General features: G+C 47.2%; 1 protein-coding gene across 1 annotated transcript in view; it reads right to left on the reverse strand.

The window, feature by feature from the left end:
• Window positions 1-17510: 17510 nt before the first annotated feature.
• Window positions 17511-18076, reverse strand: part of tap1 (transporter 1, ATP-binding cassette, sub-family B (MDR/TAP)) — a 27860-nt gene continuing 27294 nt past the window's right edge. Inside the window, exon 9 of the mRNA XM_043677834.1 lies at window positions 17511-18013. Within this exon, the coding sequence (XP_043533769.1) occupies window positions 17672-18013 (342 nt within the window). The 3' untranslated portion in view covers window positions 17511-17671. The remainder of the gene's footprint in view (window positions 18014-18076) is intronic.

Consider the following 18076-nt stretch of genomic DNA (forward strand, 5'->3'; position numbering starts at 1 on the left):
GGGGTGTGTGAGGAGTGGGGGGTGTGAGGAGTGGGGTGTGTGAGGGTTGCAGATAGCTGGGCGATCGGGAACTGAACCATTGGATACTGGAAAAAAACAACCCCCAGCTTTGCAGTTAATTTAAACAGAGTTCCAAATGTTGTCAGAGTGCGGCAACTCTGCAAATAGTGAACAAAACAACACTTTTCACTGTGTTTTGATCCATCTGATCGTAAATCAAGAACACGTCAGCATGAGAGCAAGGCAGTGTAATGGAACAAAGTTAAAAATCACACAACACCAGGTTATAGTCCAATAGGTTTAATTGGAAGCACACTAGCTTTCGAAGCGATGCTCCTTCATCAGATGATCACTAATGTACTTCCAATTAAACCTGTTGGACTATAACCTGGTGTTGTGTGATTTTTAACTTTGTACACCCCAGTCCAACACCGGCATCTCCAAATCATGATTGATATGATTTTGATTTCCTCCAATCGGCTGCCTATTCAGACTGCTGCCATGCTTCCTGTATTTAGTTGGTTGCATCTGCAAAACCTCTCGGCAAGCAGTTGATAGATTACCATCAGATTGTGAACTCTTGCATCATGACATTAGAACTACAAACTGGTTTCACTCGTGGCTGATTGTAAACAGTTTAGTTCCGCTTTAACCAAGGAAAGATAGACTGGTATTGGAGGCAGTCAGCTGGTCCTGGGTGGGGAGGGACTGTCTGATGAGGAGAGGTTGAGTAGATTGGAATCGATTCTGGGGTAGGGTGCTGGAAAAGCATAGCAGTTCAGGCAGCATCCGAGGAGCAGGAAAATCGACATTTCGGGCAAAAGCTTTTACCTAGATTGGAATTGAGAATTATGAGAGGCTTCCTTATTAAAACACACAAGATTCTTGGAGGACTGTACAGACTAGATGTGCAAAGGTTGTTTCCCAGTGTGGAGCATCTAGGACCAGAGGGCATCATCTCAGAATAAGGAGTCACACATTTAAGGCAGAGATGAGGAGGAATTTCTTCTCTCAGAGCGGAGTGAATCTGCAGATTCACTGCAGAGGGCTGTCGAGGCTGGGTAAAGTATATTCAAAGTTGAGGTAGACAGATTTTTTAATCAGGAGGAGAATCAGGTTTTTGAGGATAAGGCAGGCAAATGGGGTTGAAGATGATTAGATGATCTCATTGAATGGTGGAGTAGACTCAATGGGCTGAACGGCCTCCCCCTGCCACCCTGTTTTGACTTTTGGAGTAACAGGCTTTTGGACGGGTGGCATAGCGGCTCAGTTGTTAGCACTGCTGTCTCACAGCAGCAGGGACCCAGGTTTGATTCCAGCCTCAGGCGACTGTCTGTGTAGCGTTTGCACATTCTCCCCGTGTCTGTCTGGGTTTCTTCTGGGTGCTCCAGTTTCCTCCGACAATCGAAAGACGTACAGGTCAGGTGGATTGCCCATAGTGTTCAGGGATGTGTAGGTTCACTGCATTGGTCAGGGGTAAATATAACGTAGGGGAATGGGTCTGGGTGGGTTACTCTTCGGAGGATTGGTGTGGACTTGTTGAGCTGAAGGGCCTATTTTCACATTGAAGGGATTCTATGATTCGATGGTATTGGATTATCCATACATTAACATTTAGGAAATCATTCTTTTACTAGTATGAATCTTGAATGGGGGCATCAGTATAAGCTGTTTTTGATCCCCTCCTCTCTGTGGCTTTTCTTGCTGTGAAATGGGGTGTGGTTGTCGCAACGTTCTCAGTTGTAGAAATTTTCAAAGCCCGAGAACTTGCACTTTCAGTTTTAGGCTGTTTTTCTTCATGGTAGCCAACAGTCTGTCAGTTGTGGTTAACTGGCAGTCTGAAATCAACAGCAATCCAAAACACCCCAACTTTCCCCCTGAGCCTGTCGTGGTGATTCCCTCCTAAATATATGCTGCTGAAGCTGCTTTTGGGAAAATGACACTGTCCCACGAGTTACTAACCCAGATCATGCCAGTCAGACCCCAGAATGAAACCTGACTTGATAGATCGTAACTTCTGGTTTTCCAGTTTGGCTGCGAACGTGCTCCGTTATGAACAGATTCACATGAAGTTGTCAAAGTCCTTTTTACACAAGAACAACACTTTATCACCTGAAAGAAAGAAAAAGCTATCTATAAACGCATACATGTAAGCATATCTGGAAAGATCTGAACATAAGGAGCAAGAAACCTTTTCAACCCTTCCCTCAGCAAGATCATTTACAGATACTCAACCCCAGTGAAATGTCACTCCTTTCTAAACTCTTTAAACCCATAAGACAGAGAAGCAGAAATAGGCCATTCATCCCATTGAGTCTGCTCCTGCAGGCAATGAGATTATGGCTGATCGGATCATCCTCAACACCACTTTCCTGCCTTTTCACCCTAACAATTGATCCCCTTGCAAATTAAAAAAAAACTCACCATCTCAGCCTTCCACAGATTCACTAACCCTCACAGAGAGGCAATTCCTTCTCATCTCTGTCTTAATCAGGCAACCTTTTATTTTGAGATGATGCCCTCTGGTCCAATACTCCCTCCAATGGGAAACCCCCTCTCCCCACCTCTCCAGTCAAGTTCCCTAAGAATCTTGTGTGTTTCAATTCTCATTCTTCTAGATGCCAATGAGTCCGCACCCAGTTGGCTCAACCTCTCCTCATAGGACAGACCCTCCATACCCAGAATTCATCAGAGTGAACCTTCTTCAATTAGATTAGATTACTTACAGTGTGGAAACAGGCCCTTCAGCCCAACAAGTCCACACCGACCCTCCGAAGAGCAACCCACCCAGACCCATTCCCCTACATTTACCCCTTCACCTAACACTATGGACAATTTAGCATGGCCAATTCACCTAACCTGCACATTTTTGGACTATGGGAGGAAACCGGAGCACCTGGAGGAAACCCACGCAGACACGGGGAGAATGTGCAAACTCCACACAGACAGTTGCCTGAGGTGGGAATTGAACCTGGGTCTCTGGCGCTGTGAGGCAGCAGTGCTAACCACTGTGCCACCGTGCCGCCTGCCTCCGATACCAGTTGATCTTTTCTTGATTAAGGGAACCAAAACTGTTAACAGTACCCCAGCTGTGGTCTGACTGGTGCCTTTTTATACACCATTCCCTTTAAAGAAAGGCAGGAGAATCGACGTTTCGGGCATGAGCCCTTCTTCGGGAATGGCTCCTGAAGAAGGGCTCATGCCCGAAACGTCGATTCTCCTGTTCCTTGGATGCTGCCTGACCTGCTGCGCTTTTCCAGCAACACATTTTCAGCTCTGATCTCCAGCATCTGCAGTCCTCACTTTCTCCTTTAAAGAAAGGCCAACATTCTATTAGTCTTCTGTATTACCCACTGACACTGGATGTTCACTTTATGCGATTCGTAGGTGAGAACTCGCAAATCTCTCTTCTTTCTCCATTTAAATAATAGTCAGGTCCTTCAGTCTTCCCGCTAAAGTGCATAAGCCTCATTTTCCCACATAATATTCCATCTGCTCTGTTTTTACCCACTTGTTTAACCCCCTGCCGACTCACCACTTGCCTTCCACCTACATTCCTGTCAGCCGCAAAGTTGACAATGGTATGTTCACTTTCCTCATCCAAGTCGTTAATATAGGTTGTAAATAATATAAAATTGTAGGCCCAACAGTAATCCCTGTGGCACACATGTTGCCAAGTCTGATGATTCCTCCCCCACTTCCCCCTTCCCTCCACCCTACCTTACCCCCACTCCCCTTGCCTGCCCTCCCTCAAACTGTCTGTATTCTATTAGTTAGCCAATCATCTCCCCATGCTATTACATCAATCCCAACACCTTGGGCTGTAACCTAATGTGAGTGACCTTACAAAAGCCTTCTGAAAATCCAAATCCATTACTCCTCTGCTTCCCCCGTATATGTCCTACTTGTCACCTCCTCACAGAATTCGAATAAATTTATCAGAATTTCTTCCTTTACTGACTCTCTCCAGTTTCCTGTCTTGGGGCCCTGAAACAGTTTTAAGAAATCTTTGCTGTTCTGATGGTTTGAACTTGCTTTCAGTTCCAACAGCTTTCAAACCTCGACACACACTTCTCCTCATCGGAGAGTCTAACTTGAGAGGATATAGTCTCAGAACTAATGAGTGCCAAATTCAAGACTGAGATGGGGAGGAATTTCTTGTCTTAGAAGGGTGAGAGTCTTTGGAACCCCCTGCCACAGAGAGAGCTGTGGGGACAGATTCCTTGTGTATATTTAAAGCTGAAACAGATTAATCAGGGAATCGAGGATTACTGGAAAACCACAGGAACGTTGCCAGACGAAATATCAGATAAACCATGTTAAGTCCCGAGCTCGCTGCAGATCATCCTGTGTCCACAGGGAGCGGCAGAGGGTCTCTCTCTCTCTGCACGGAGGCTGGAAACAAACCTGATTCCATAGACTCTACCCGGCAACACCTGACATCATAGAACAGCTCTTTATTATGATTGGTCTTCATGAACAGCATTGATAGACAGTGTGTGTGTCAGAATGAGTGTGAGCTGCTCAAATTGTGAGGGAGGGGAGAGTGAGTGTGTCAGGGTGTGTGTGAGCTGGTCAAATTGTGAGGGAGGGCACACTGAGTGTGAACTGCTCACACTGTGATGGAGGGGACAGTGAGTGTGAGCTGCTCATGCTATGAGGAAGGGAATAGTGAGTGTGTCAGGGTGAGTGTGCGCTGTTTACACTGTGAGGGAGGGGGCACTGAGTGTCTCTGTGAGTGTGAGCTGCTCACACTGTGAGAGAGGGGGCAACAAGTTCTGTGAGTGAGCTGCTCACACTATGAGTGAGGGACAGTGTCTTGTCAGGGTGAGTGTGAGCTGCTCACACTGTGATGGAGGGAACAGTGTCTGTTATCAGGGTGAGTGTGAGCTGCTCACTGTGATAGAGGGGACAGAGTCTGTTATCAGGGTGAGTGTGAGCTACTCACACTGTGATGGAGGGGACAGTGTCTGTTATCAGGGTGAGTGTTTATTCCAACAATATTCCAACAGTGGTCTAATCAATGTCCTGTACAGCCACAACATGACCTCCCAACTCCTGCACTCAATACTCTGACCAATAAAGGAAAGCATACTAAACGCCTTCTTCACGATCCTATCTACCTGCGACTTCACTTTCAAGGAGCTATGAACCTGCACTCCAAGGTCTCTTTGTTCAGCAACACTCCCTAGGACCTTACCATTAAGTGTATAAGTCCTGCTAAGATTTCCTTTCCCAAAATGCATCACCTTGCATTTATCTGAATTAAACTCCATCTGCCACTTCTCAGCCCATTGGCTCATCTGGTCCAGATCCTGTTGTAATCTGAAGTAACCCTCTTCGCTGTGCACTCACCTACAACTTTGGTGTCATCTGCAAACTTACTAACTGTACCTCTTATGCTTGCATCCAAATCATTTATGTAAATGACAAAAATTAGAGGGCCCAGTACCGATCCTTGTGGCACTCCACTGGTCACAGGCGTCCAGTCTGAAAAACAACCCTCCACCACCACCCTCTGTCTTCTACCTTTGAGCCAGTTCTGTAACCAAATGGCTAGTTCTCCCTGTATTCCATGAGATCTAACCTTGCTAATCAGTCTCTCATGGGGAACCTTGTCGAACGCCTTACTGAAGTCCATAGAGATCACATCTACTGCTCTGCCCTCATCAATCTTCTTTGTTACTTCTTCAAAAAACCCAATCAAGTTTGTGAGACATGATTTCCCACACACAAAGCCATGTTGACTATCCCTAATCAGTCCTTGCCTTTCCATATACATCTATATCCTGTCCCTCAGGATTCCCTCCAACAACTTGCCCATCACCGATGTCAGGCTCACTGGTCTATAGTTCCCTGGCTTGTCTTTACCACTCTTCTTAAACAGTGGCACCACATTTGCCAACCTCCAGTCTTCCGGCACCTCACCTGTGACTATCGATGATACAAATATCTCAGCAAGAGGCCCAGCAATCACTTCTCTGGCTTCCCACAGAGTTCTCGGGTACACCTGATCAGGTGGATTTATCCACCTTTACCCTTTTCAAGACATCCAGAATTTCCTCCTCGAGAGTGGGACAGTGTGTCAGGTGAGTGTGAGCTGCTCAGATGACCCCCCAAATAACGTTCTGAGTATTTCCATCGAGTCACACAGTATGGGAGCAAACCCTTCGGCCCAAGCTGTTTATGCTGACCCGTTTTCCGAAATAGCTCCATTTGCCTCGAAAGCTTCCCTATCCATGTGTTCCAAAAAGCCTTTTAAATGTTGGAAAGGTAGGGATTCTCTGAGACTGCCCTGTACTGATTGGCAGTCAAAGCAGGAATAAGGATGAGGGAGTTTGAGAGAAGGGGGATTGTGTGATCAAACAAAAGGAGGAATATGTGAGAGAGTAAGAGTGTGATTAACACAGAAAGACGAGAGAAGTTGTGCATGTGATGTAAAGGTTTCAGAATGAGGTGTAGTGAGGAGAGACTGAGAAACATGGAGAAAGAACCACAAGCTGAGATATTAGGTTGGTAAGAGAGGTCTGAAGGGAGCGAAGGTTGAAGGGTTAACAGCATCAAGAGAGATCAGAGTCGAGAGTGTGGTGCTGGAAAAGCACAGCAGGTCAGGCAGCAACCGAGGAGCAGGAGAATCGACGTTTCCAGTTTTGCCAGGGCTCCTTGATGCCACACTCAGTCAAGTGTGACCTTGATGTCAAGTGTAGTTCATACTCACTTCACCTTTGAGTTCTGCAGCAAGAGGGATGTGATCAGGAGACTAGTTGCTGCATTGAAGGCTTCAGATTGGGGCTGGGGTGGAAGAAGAAGTAGATTGGTTGTGGAAATGGAAGCAAAGGGTGGAGATTGTTTGGAGGCATGGAGGAGTGAAGTGGGCAGAGCCTGGTGTGCTGGGCTGGTGATGGGGAGTACAGGGATTGAGGCAATAGGCAGTGTCGGTGCTGTCCATTTGTGTTGCTCTCTCAGGCTGCTGTCCTTCCAGATCTCTGAGTTCACATATCAATCACGCCCTGGAGAGGGATCTCTGACAGCGTCCATTCTAAAGCAGGGAAGACAGGGCCGGCTTAAGCTGAGAGCTCAGTCAGGTCCCACTAATGGATGAGGACAACACCAGACATGACCTTGCAATAAAGGATGAACACAGAAACATAACACTGTTTCCCCCATAAGGCTGGAAATGTCCCCAAGGCTCCTGTCCCCATCAATGTGAGCCCGGCCTATGGGGCGTGTGATCACCCTGAGCGCCGTGACTCATCTCTTCTCAACAAATATCAAGGATTTACCAGAGAAAGTGAAATTAATTTGTGGTTGTGAGAAATGCCCGTGTGTCATTAGTGCTTGCAAACCGTTTGATGTTAATGTTGACGGCGTTGGATTGGGAAATGGAGCCTGAGATGCAGGGTCTCCCTGTTTAAACCGGACACTCTTTCTTCAGGTCTGTTGTTACCCAGCAAGGCCAGAAAGCATGGCTGTCACCAATAAGCAGCCACTGACTTGGACACACAGCATGGACATTCAGGATTTTAATTCAAATCAAGGAGGAAAAGGGAAAAAGATAGACATTGGATAGCAGAAGAAGTAAAATTTTGGTAAATGTGAGTGATAGATTGGGAAATTGAATTAGCTTTAATGTCACATGTACTCAGGTGAGGACAGTGAGAGATTTACAAGTCTCAGGCACACATTTCAGGTACAAAGAACCGAGGTACAGATTCTTCAGTACAAATTGTTAGGAAAAAATAATTAGAAAAATAATGAAAGAAAAAGGCCAGCATAACAGATCGTAGAAGTGAATGAGGAAATAGGGAAATAAGTAGTTCAGTCTTTCCAGCCCAGGCTATGAAAGCACCTAGCCTCCAGTCCATACCAGGCCTTACCTGCTGTCCATACCAGGCCTTACTTCCATTCCAGGCGAGGCTTCATAGTCTTGGAGGTGGAGTGACCCCTCTGGAATCAACTCAAGGCCAGAGGTCCACACTGAGGCCATGCTGTACCAGGCTGGGATCCAGTGGACCAGGAGACCACCACACTAGGCTGGGAGACCACCACGTCAGGCTGGGACACCACCCCACCAGGCTGCGAGATCACCACGCTTGGCTAGGAGACCGCCACAATGGCCAGGAGACTGCTGCACTGGGCCTAGCGACCACCACAACAGGCTGTGAGAATGCAGCACTAGGCCGGGAGACCACCGCAGCAGGCCGGGAGACCGCCACACTGGGCCCGGACACCGCCTCACCAGGCCAGGAGATCACCACACTAGGCCGGGACACCGCCTCACCAGGCCAGAAGATCACCACATTAGGCCGGGACACCGCCTCACCTGGTCGGGGGATTGCCACACTAGGCCGGGACACCGCCTCACCAGGCCAAGAGATTGCCACATTAGGCCAGGACACCGCCTCACCAGCCCGGGAGATTGCCACACTAGGCCAGGACACCGCCTCACCAAGCCAGGAGATCACCACACTCGGCCGGGACACCGCTTCACCAGGCCGGGAGATCGCCACACTAGGCCGAACACCGCCTCACCAGACCGGGAGATTGCCACACTAGGCCAGGACACCACCTCCCGAAGCTGGGAGAATGCCATACTAGGGAGGGAAATCGCCACACCAGACTGGGATACTGCCTCACTAGGCTGGGAGATCGCCATACTAGACTGGGAGACCGTCACACCAGATTGGTAGACCATCACACGAGACTGGGAGACCGTCGCACTGGGCGGGGTGACCTCCACAGCAGGCCAGGAGACCTCTGTGTCCCTAGACACCAGTCACTGAAAGTGAATGCAAGTGGAGAAGGTGGTGAAGAAAGCAAATGGTACGTTGGCCTTCCTAGCGAGAGGATTGGAGTACAGGAGCAAGGCTGTGGGGAGACCATATCTGGAGCATTGTGTGTAATGTTGATGCCTTTATCTGAGGAAGGATGTTCTGGCAATGGAGGGAGTGCAGCAAATGTTTTCCAGGCTGATCCCTGGGGTGGAAGTGGTGGTCAGCGGCGATGCAGCAGTCAGGGCTGAAGCCTTGTGAGTGGCGGTGAAGCCTGGTGTGTGTGTGTGTGTGTCTTGGATCAGCGTGGGGGAAAGGACACCCAGTGCACCAGAGAATGAGCTGTCTTAGAACGTCTGCTGACCCACAGCTTACAAAATGTGATGTTTGACATTTTAACTTTATTTTTCTACTTCTAAGAAACCTGTAGTGGTGAACGTTTTAACCTATTTATTAATTTTTCTATTTCTGTAACTGAGATTTTGCACTGAGGTAATTTGTACCTAAGATGGTGCCATGTGTGGTGACATTCTACATTTCTCACTATACGTTTGTACTCCATACGTGAGCACACATAACAGTAAAACCTAAATCTAAATCTGAAATCTAAAGATTGGTCAGATAGGATTATATTCACTGGAATTCAGAAGAATGCGGGAGGGAGGAGAGAGAGAGAAAGAGAGAGAGAGACCTCATAGAAACCTTATAATTCGAACAGGATTGAAAGGGTAAATGGAGGAAAGATGTTCCAGATGACTAGGTGACTCAGGTCAAGGCTAAATGTTTAAAGGTACAGGGTAAGCCATTTCAGACTGAGGGAAGGAGAAACATCTTCACCCAGAGAATGGTGAGTCTGTGGAATTCCCCTTGTTTTCAAGTTGGCGTTCAGTACAGTTCCTCGAGCTATGGGGATAAAAGAGTATGGGGTGAAAAGTGGGTCCTGTCTTTCAGAGAAAGAGAGAGAGATGATCGAGAGAGGATATTGGAAAGAGGTCAGGTCAGGAGAGTAGACAAGATTTCTAAGATTCATTTACACGAAGGGGGGTATCACTGGCAGGGGCAGCATTTATTGTCCATCCCTTATTACCCAGATGGCAGTTAAGAGTCAACCACATTGCTGTGGGTCTGGAGTCACATATAGGCCAGGCCAGGTAAGGATGGCAGTTTCCTTCCCTCAAGAGCATTAGTGAACCACATGGGCATTTCCAACGATTGACAATAGATCCATGGTCATCAATGCTCCAGATATGGTCATCATTCGACCCTTAATTCCAGATTTTTATTGAATTCAAATTCCAATTTGAACCTGTCCCCCCAGAACATTACCTGGGTCTCTGGATTAACAGCCTAGCGATAATACCACAAGGTTATCACCTTGTTTCAAAAATGTGACCGCTCATTCTTTCAGATGTCAATGAGTCCGCACCCAGTCTACTCAACCTCTCCTCATAAGACAGTCCCTCCATACCCTGGATCAGCCCAGGGTACCTTCTCTTGACTGCCTCCAATACCAGTTGATCTTGTTTTTTGATTAAGGGGACCAAAACTCTTGACAGTATTCCAGCTGTGGCCTGACTGGTGCCTTGTGTAGTTTGAGCTAAACCTCCCCATTTTTATACATCATTCCCTTTAAAGTAAAGGCCAACATTCTATTTGTGTCCTGTATTACCCACTGACCCTGGATGTTCACTTTATGTGATTCGTAGATGAGGACTCACAAATCCCTCTTCTTTCTCTATTTAAATAATAGTAAACTCCTTTAGTCTTCCCGCTAAAGTGCATAAGCCTCACATTTTCCCACATTATATGCCATCTGTTCAGTTTTTACCCACTTGTTTAACCCCCTGCTGACTCAACACTTGTCTTCCACCTATGTTCCTGTCAGACACAAACTTGGTGATGGTATGTTCACTTTCCTCATCCAGGTCATTAATCTCGATTGTAAATGATATATAATTGTAGGCCCAGCAGTAATCCTTGTGGCACTCTACATGTTGCCAGTCTGATTTCCCTCCTTAAAGTGTGTCAATTTAAGACTGAGATGGGGAGGAATTTCTTGTCTGAGAGGATTGTGACTCTTTGGATCCTCCTGCCACAGAGAGAGCTGTGGGGGCAGATTCTTTGTGTATAATTAACGCTGAAATATATTCCTGATTAATCAGGAATCGAGGATTACAGGGAAAACACAGGAATGTAGACAGATAAACCATGATCCTATTGACTGCAGAGCAGATCTGGGGGGCTGTGTGGCCTAATCCTCTTCCTGTTTTGTCTGGTCTTACAGTTGCAATTAGAAATTGCACTAATTAACCTGTCCTTCTGTCAGAGTGAAACTGTTCTCCTCAACTAAGGACCTGTTTCTCCTGTTAACATGAAACTGAAACCTGATTTCAGGGAGGAGTGAAATCTCTCTGATTTCAGCAGGGAATTTTGGAGAAACCTCTTCAATCAGAGACTAAGGAGAATTGGGAACTTGGGTCGCACTGTGTTGCGACTGAATTGAAGAAGAGAGCTGCGTTTGAGAGGAAGGTGTGGGGATAAAGATCAGGGGTATGTTGATGGGATGGCAGGAGAAGGGTATAATGAGCTGCGCATGGAATGTAAACACCAACATCGTTCTCGAATCGAAGAAAGATACTGCGGAAGCTGGAAATCTGAAATGAAAGCAGAAAACGCGAGAGAAACTCAGCAAGTCCAGCAGCATGTGTGGAGAGAGAAACAGAGTTACCACTTTGAGACCCATTCTGAAGGGGAAGAGATTCACTCTGTTCCTCTCTTTCTCTTTCTCACTCCACGAGCTCACCATCTCAGCTTCTCCTGCACTTTTCCACTTTTATGACACTGCACTGCTCTGTTGAATTGGATTGCCTCTTTCTGTGCTGTACTTTATAAAGGATTCATGGATTTCTGGTTAGGTCCAGGTCAGAGTACTGGGGTCAGCACTGTGATGCAGGGAGGGTCTCTCGGTGGCAGAGAGAATGCAGAAGAGAGTGACCTGAATGAGAGACATCAGCAGCTTGGACATTGGAGGAGCTGGGAGTGCACTCCTCACAACCAGGAGATGATTCCGAAGTGGTTTGATTAAAAATAGAAAGGGGGTGATAGGCTGACAAAGGAGAAAGTTCTCATTGGTCAGAATATCTGGAAACACAAGAGGATAAGGAAACAAGAGAGACATTTCTTTCCATTTAGAGATTGCCTCATATCCAGTTTGCAAAGTCTGAAAGGTTTGTCCAAGCAGATACAATCTATAAAGAACAGTACAGCACAGGACCTGGCCTTTCGGCCCACCACGACTGTGCCTTTCCAAACTGCAAACCTTTTGCCCCTACACAGTCTGTATTCCACTATTCCCTGCCTATTCATATATCTATCAAGATGCCCCTTAAATGCTGCTGTTTTGTATCTATCTCCACTGTCTCCCTTAGCAGCACATACCAGGCACTTAGTACCATCTGTTGAAAAACTCTGCCCCAATAACTCCTTTAAACTTGCCCCCATTTACCACAAAACTGTGTCCCTGAGTATTTGACACTTCTATTCTGTCTATCCACGCCTCTCATAAATTTGTAAATCTCAGGTCGCCCCTTAGCCTTCGAGGTTTTAGTGAAAACCGACCAAGTTTGTCTGATCTTTGCTCATTGCTGACACCCTCCAAACTAGGCCACATCCTGGGAAACCGTTTCTGTATCCTCTCCACAGGCTCCACATCCCTCTGGCAGTGTGGTGACCTCAGATGTACACAGAATCAGACGTAAAACTCAAACCGGGATGGGATAAAACTGGGGAATATCTCGCAATGTGGGAGAGGTTGGAGTGAAATGCACAATTCTAGCACATCATAGATGGACTGAATGGCTAGCTCATGCGACTCTGAGCCTACAGCCCACCCACATCACAGTCACATTCTGTATTTGTAGACCACCATTCAAACCCAGCGCCATCTGCCTTTGTAATGCCCCCCACCTTTCTATCTCCTTTCACCACTTCCCGAAACACATTATGGTTCAGTCCGGAGCCTGCTGCAGATCATGCTGTGTCCACAGGGGGCGGCAGAGGGTGTCTCTCTGTCTGTCTCTCTCTGCACGGAGTCTGGAATCAAACCTGATTCCATAGACTCAACCCGGCAACACTCGACGTCACAGAACAGCTCTTTATTATGATTGGTCTTCATGAACAGCACTGATACAAATTGTGAGGGAGGGCACACTGAGTGTGAATTGCTCACACTGTGAGGGAGGGGACAGTGAGTGTGAGCTGCTCATGCTGTGATGGAGGGTGCAGTGTGTCAGGGTGAGCGTGAGCTGCTCACATGGGGAGGGGTAGTAAGTGTGTCAGAATGAGTGTGAGCTGCTCACACCGGGGAAGGGGAGAGTGAGTGTGTCAGGGTGTGTGTGAGCTGCTCAAATTGTGAGGTGTGTCAGGGTGTGTGTGAGCTGCTCAAATTGTGAGGGAGGGCACACTGAGTGTGAATTGCTCACACTGTGAGGGAGGGGACAGTGAGTGTGAGCTGCTCATGCTGTGATGGAGGGTGCAGTGTGTCAGGGTGAGTGTGAGCTGCTCACATGGGGAAGGGGATGAGTGTGAGCCGCTCAGATACCCTTCCAAGTGAAGTTCTGGGTATTTCCATAGAGTCACACAGTACAGGGACAGACCATTCGGCCCAAGTTGTTTATACTGACCCGGTTTCCTGAATGGCTCCATGTGCCGGTATTTGGCCCATATCCCTCTAAACTTTCCCTATCTATGTGTTCCAAATGTTTATTAAATGTTGGAAAGGTAGGGATTCTCTGAGACTGTGCCCTGTACTGATTGGCAGTCAAAGCAGGAATAAAAAGAGCGAGTTTGAGAGAAGGGGAAATTGTGTGATCAAACAAAAGCAGGAATATGTGAGAGAGTAAGAGTGTGATTAACACAGAAAGACGAGAGAAGTTGTGCATGTGATATAAAGATTTCAGAATGAGGTGCAGTGAGGAGAGACTGAGAAACATGGAGAAAGAACCACAAGCTGAGATAACAGGTTGGTAAGAGAGGTCTGATGGGAGCGAAGGTTGAAGGGTTCAACAGCATCAAGAGAGATCAGAGTTGAGAGTGTGGTGCTGGAAAAGCACAGCAGGTCAGGCAGCATCCGAGGAGCAGGAGAATCGACGTTTCCAGTTTTGCCAGGGCTCCTTGATGCCACACTCAGTCAAGTGTGACCTTGATGTCAAGTGTAGTTCATACTCACTTCACCTTTGAGTTCTGCAGCAAGAGGGATGTGATCAGGAGACTAGTTGCTGCATTGAAGGCTTCAGATTGGGGCTGGGGTGGAAGAAGAAGTAGATTGGTTGTGGAAAGGGAAGCAAAGGGTGGAGATTGTTTGGAGGCATGGAGGAGTGAAGTGGGCAGGGCCTGGTGTGCTGGGCTGGTGATGGGGAGTACAGGAATTGAGGCAATAGGCAGTGTCGGTGCTGTCCATTTGTGTTGCTCTCTCAGGCTGCTGTCCTTCCAGATCTCTGAGTTCACATATCAATCACGCCCTGGAGAGGGATCTCTGACAGCGTCCATTCTAAAGCAGGGAAGACAGGGCCGGCTTAAGCTGAGAGCTCAGTCAGGTCCCACTAATGGATGAGGACAACACCAGACATGACCTTGCAATAAAGGATGAACACAGAAACATAACACTGTTTCCCCCATAAGGCTGGAAATGTCCCCAAGGCTCCTGTCCCCATCAATGTGAGCCCGGCCTATGGGGCGTGTGATCACCCTGAGCGCCGTGACTCATCTCTTCTCAACAAATACCAAGGATTTACCAGAGAAAGTGAAATTAATTTGTGGTTGTGAGAAATGCCCGTGTGTCATTAGTGCTTGATGTTGATGTTATTTGATGTTAATGTTGACGGTGTTGGATTGGGAAATGGAGCCTGAGATGCAGGGTCTCCCTGTTTAAACTGGACACTCTTTCTTCAGGTCTGTTGTTCCCCAGCAAGGCCAGAAAACATGGCTGTCACCAATAAGCAGCCACTGACTTGACACTGACTTGGATACAAACCATGGGGCATTCAGAATTTTCATAGAATCCCAACAGTGTGGAAACAGCCCTTGGGCTCAAGAGGTCCACTCCACTCCTCCAAAGCGTAATCCTCCCAGATCCATTCCCCTACATTTATCCTGACTAATGCACCTAACCTACACATCCCTGAACACTATGGGCAATGTAGCATGGCCAATTCACCTAAGCTGCACATCCCTGAACACTATGGGCAATGTAACATAGCCAATTCACCTAAGCTGCACATCCCTGAACACTATGGGCAATGTAACATGGCCAATTCACCTAAGCTGCACATTTGTGGATTGTGTGGCGAAGCCGGAGCGCCCAGAGGACACCCATGCAGACACAGGGAGCATGTGCAAACTTGAAACTCCATTTTAATTCAAATCAAGTAGGAAAAGGCAAAAAGAAAGATTATAGACAACAGAGGAAGTAAAATGTGGATTAATGTGAGTGATAGATTGGGAAACTGAATGAGCTTCATTGTCACATGTACTCAGGTGAGCACAGTAAGAGGTTTACATGTCTCAGGCACACATTTCAGGGACTGTACAAGGTACATAATGTTCAGAACAAATTGTTCAGAAAAAATAATTAGAAAACTAAAGAAATAAAAAGTTCAGCATAACTGATCGTAGGAATAAATTAGAAAATAGGGAAATAAGAAGTTCAGTCCTTCCAGTCCAGGCTATGGAGGCACCTAGCCTCCAGTCCATACCAGGCCTTACCTCCTGTCCATGCCAGGCTTTACCTCCAGTCCAGGCTATGTTTCACCTCAAGGTTCTGGAGGTGGGCTGGCCACTCTGGAATCATCTCAAGGCCAGAAGTTCACAATGAGGCCATGCTGGGCATCCAGAGGATGCAGAGATAACCATCCTAGGCTGGGAGACCACACGTCAGGGTGGGACACTACCACACCGGGCTGGGAGACTACCACGCTAGGCCGGGTGACTGCTGAACAGGGAGAGTGCCACACTGGACTGGGAGACCTCTGTGTCCTTGTACACCAGCCACTGAACGTGAATGCAAGTGGAGAAGGTTGTGAAGAAGGCAAACATTACGTTGGCCTTCATAGCGGGAGGATTGGAGTACAGGAGCAAGGCTGTGGGGAGACCATATCTGGAGCATTGTGTGACATTTTGATGTCTTTATCTGAGGAAGGATGTTCTGGCAATGGGTGGAGTATAGCAAGTGTTTTCCAGACTGGGGTGGCAGTGTGACTGGGTGACTGGCTAAGAGTTTAAAGGTACAGAGTAAGCCATTTTGGACTGAGGGAACTAGAAATATTTTCACCCAGAGAATGGTGAGTCTGTGGAATTCCCTACTGCACAAAGCAAAAACATTGAATGTTTTCAAGTTGGAATTCAATACAGTTCCTCGAGCTATGAGGATAAAGGGTATGGGGTCAAAAGTGGGAACTGGGTACCCAGTTGGATGATCAGCCATGATCCGAGTGAATGGGGGAGCAGATTCAAGTGGCCTGCTCCTGCTCCTATTCTGTATGTTGCAGTGATGCACAGAAGTGCTACACTGTCCCAGTTACAATGTCAAAAGTGGCAGAGCTCTCAAAATCTTGTCTTTCAGAGAGAGAGAGAGATGAGCGAGAGAGGGTATTTGAAAGAGGGCGGATCAGGACAGTGGACAAGATTTTTTTAAAATTAATTTACAGGATGGGGGTATCACTGGCAGGGGCAGCATTTATCACCCATCCTTAATTACCCAGAGGGCAGTTAACAGTCAACCACATTGCTTTGGGTCTGGAGTCATGCGTAGGCCAGACCAGGTAAGGATGGCAGATTCCTTCCCTAACGAGCATTAGTGAACCACGTGGACTTTTCTAGTGATTGACAATTAATCCGTAGTCATCATTAGACCCTTAATTTCAGATTTTTGTTGAATTCAAATTCCAATGTGAACCTGTCCTCCCCAGCACCTGACCTGGATCTCTGGATTAACAGTCCTGCGATAACACCACTGGGTCATCACCTCCAGTACAACAGACAGAGAAGATAAACTGGATCTAAGGGAGAGAGACTCAGAGAGATACGATCCGAGATTAGGATGAGGGAGAGAGATAATTAAGTATTGAGTTGGACTTTTAAGAGAGAAAAATAATGTTTCTGATCCAGTGACCTTTCATCAATAACATTCCCATGGTTTCTCTCTGCCAGACCTACTGAGTTTCTCCAGCAGTCTCTATCTGTTTTAGATTTCCAGCATCAGCAGTAATTTGCATTTGTAAGACTTGTACAAGGTGTTTTAACCTGCAGATTCCCAACCCGTGGGGTTACACAAACAACTTTTATTGAACAGTATCTACAGTCGAAAAATACACTCAATGCCAAGCATCGAATGACATAACAATTCATGAACAATTTACAACGCGGAGGATTTACAAAACAAAGTGAAGAAGTGGCAGCATGTACAATAATAAAAATGGATTTCCAGTCACCCGACCTGGCCTCTGACTAGGTCTGTCACTGAATGTGAGCTCCATCAGTCTTTGAATTGGTCTGTCATGACTGGCTTCTCTCTGTCTCTGTCTACGTGTCTGCCTGTCTGTCCATATCTCTGTCTCTGGCTATCTGTCTCAATGTGGTGTCATTGTCTGTCTGTCTGTCTCTCTGTCCCTGTTTCTGTCCACCTCTCTGTCTGTGTCTCTGTCCCTGTTTCTGTCCACCTCTCTGTCTGTTTCTCTGTCCCTGTTTGTCTGTAAATATCTCTGTCTGTGTCTCTGTCCATGTCTCTGTCTGTCTCTCTGTGCTGTCGTTGTCTGTCTGTCCACATCCAGTCTCTCTGTCTCCGTCAGTCCCTGTGTACTGTGACCTCCCAGCCTGTCTCCAGCTCCTGGACCTGATGGACTCCCTCAGTTCTTCAATGGCTCAGGCTCTTCCTCTTCCGTAATCTTTCCAAAGCCCTGGAAGTGTTTCTGGAGCAGCCGCTGGTAACAGCCGCCGTTTTCCCGCAGCTCCTGATGTGTGCCCTCCTCCACCACGGTGCCAGCCTCCAACACCACAATGCGGTCAGCCCTCTCGATGGTACTGAGACGGTGAGCAATGACCAACACTGCATGCTGCCCGTTACCATTGTACACAGACTGCAGGACCTGTGGGGGGGAGAGGCAGCGGTTGGTTAGGTACACAGAGAGAATGAGAGAGAGAGAGACAGACGGTGGGGTGGGCGTTAGATACGCAGAGAAAGAGAGATGGGGGTGGTGGTTATATACATGGAGAGAGAGACAGAGACGGGGGGATGGTTAGATACATGGAGA

This window comes from Chiloscyllium plagiosum, chromosome 37 (assembly GCF_004010195.1).
Source record: "Chiloscyllium plagiosum isolate BGI_BamShark_2017 chromosome 37, ASM401019v2, whole genome shotgun sequence".
NCBI classification, from domain to species: Eukaryota; Metazoa; Chordata; class Chondrichthyes; order Orectolobiformes; family Hemiscylliidae; genus Chiloscyllium; species Chiloscyllium plagiosum.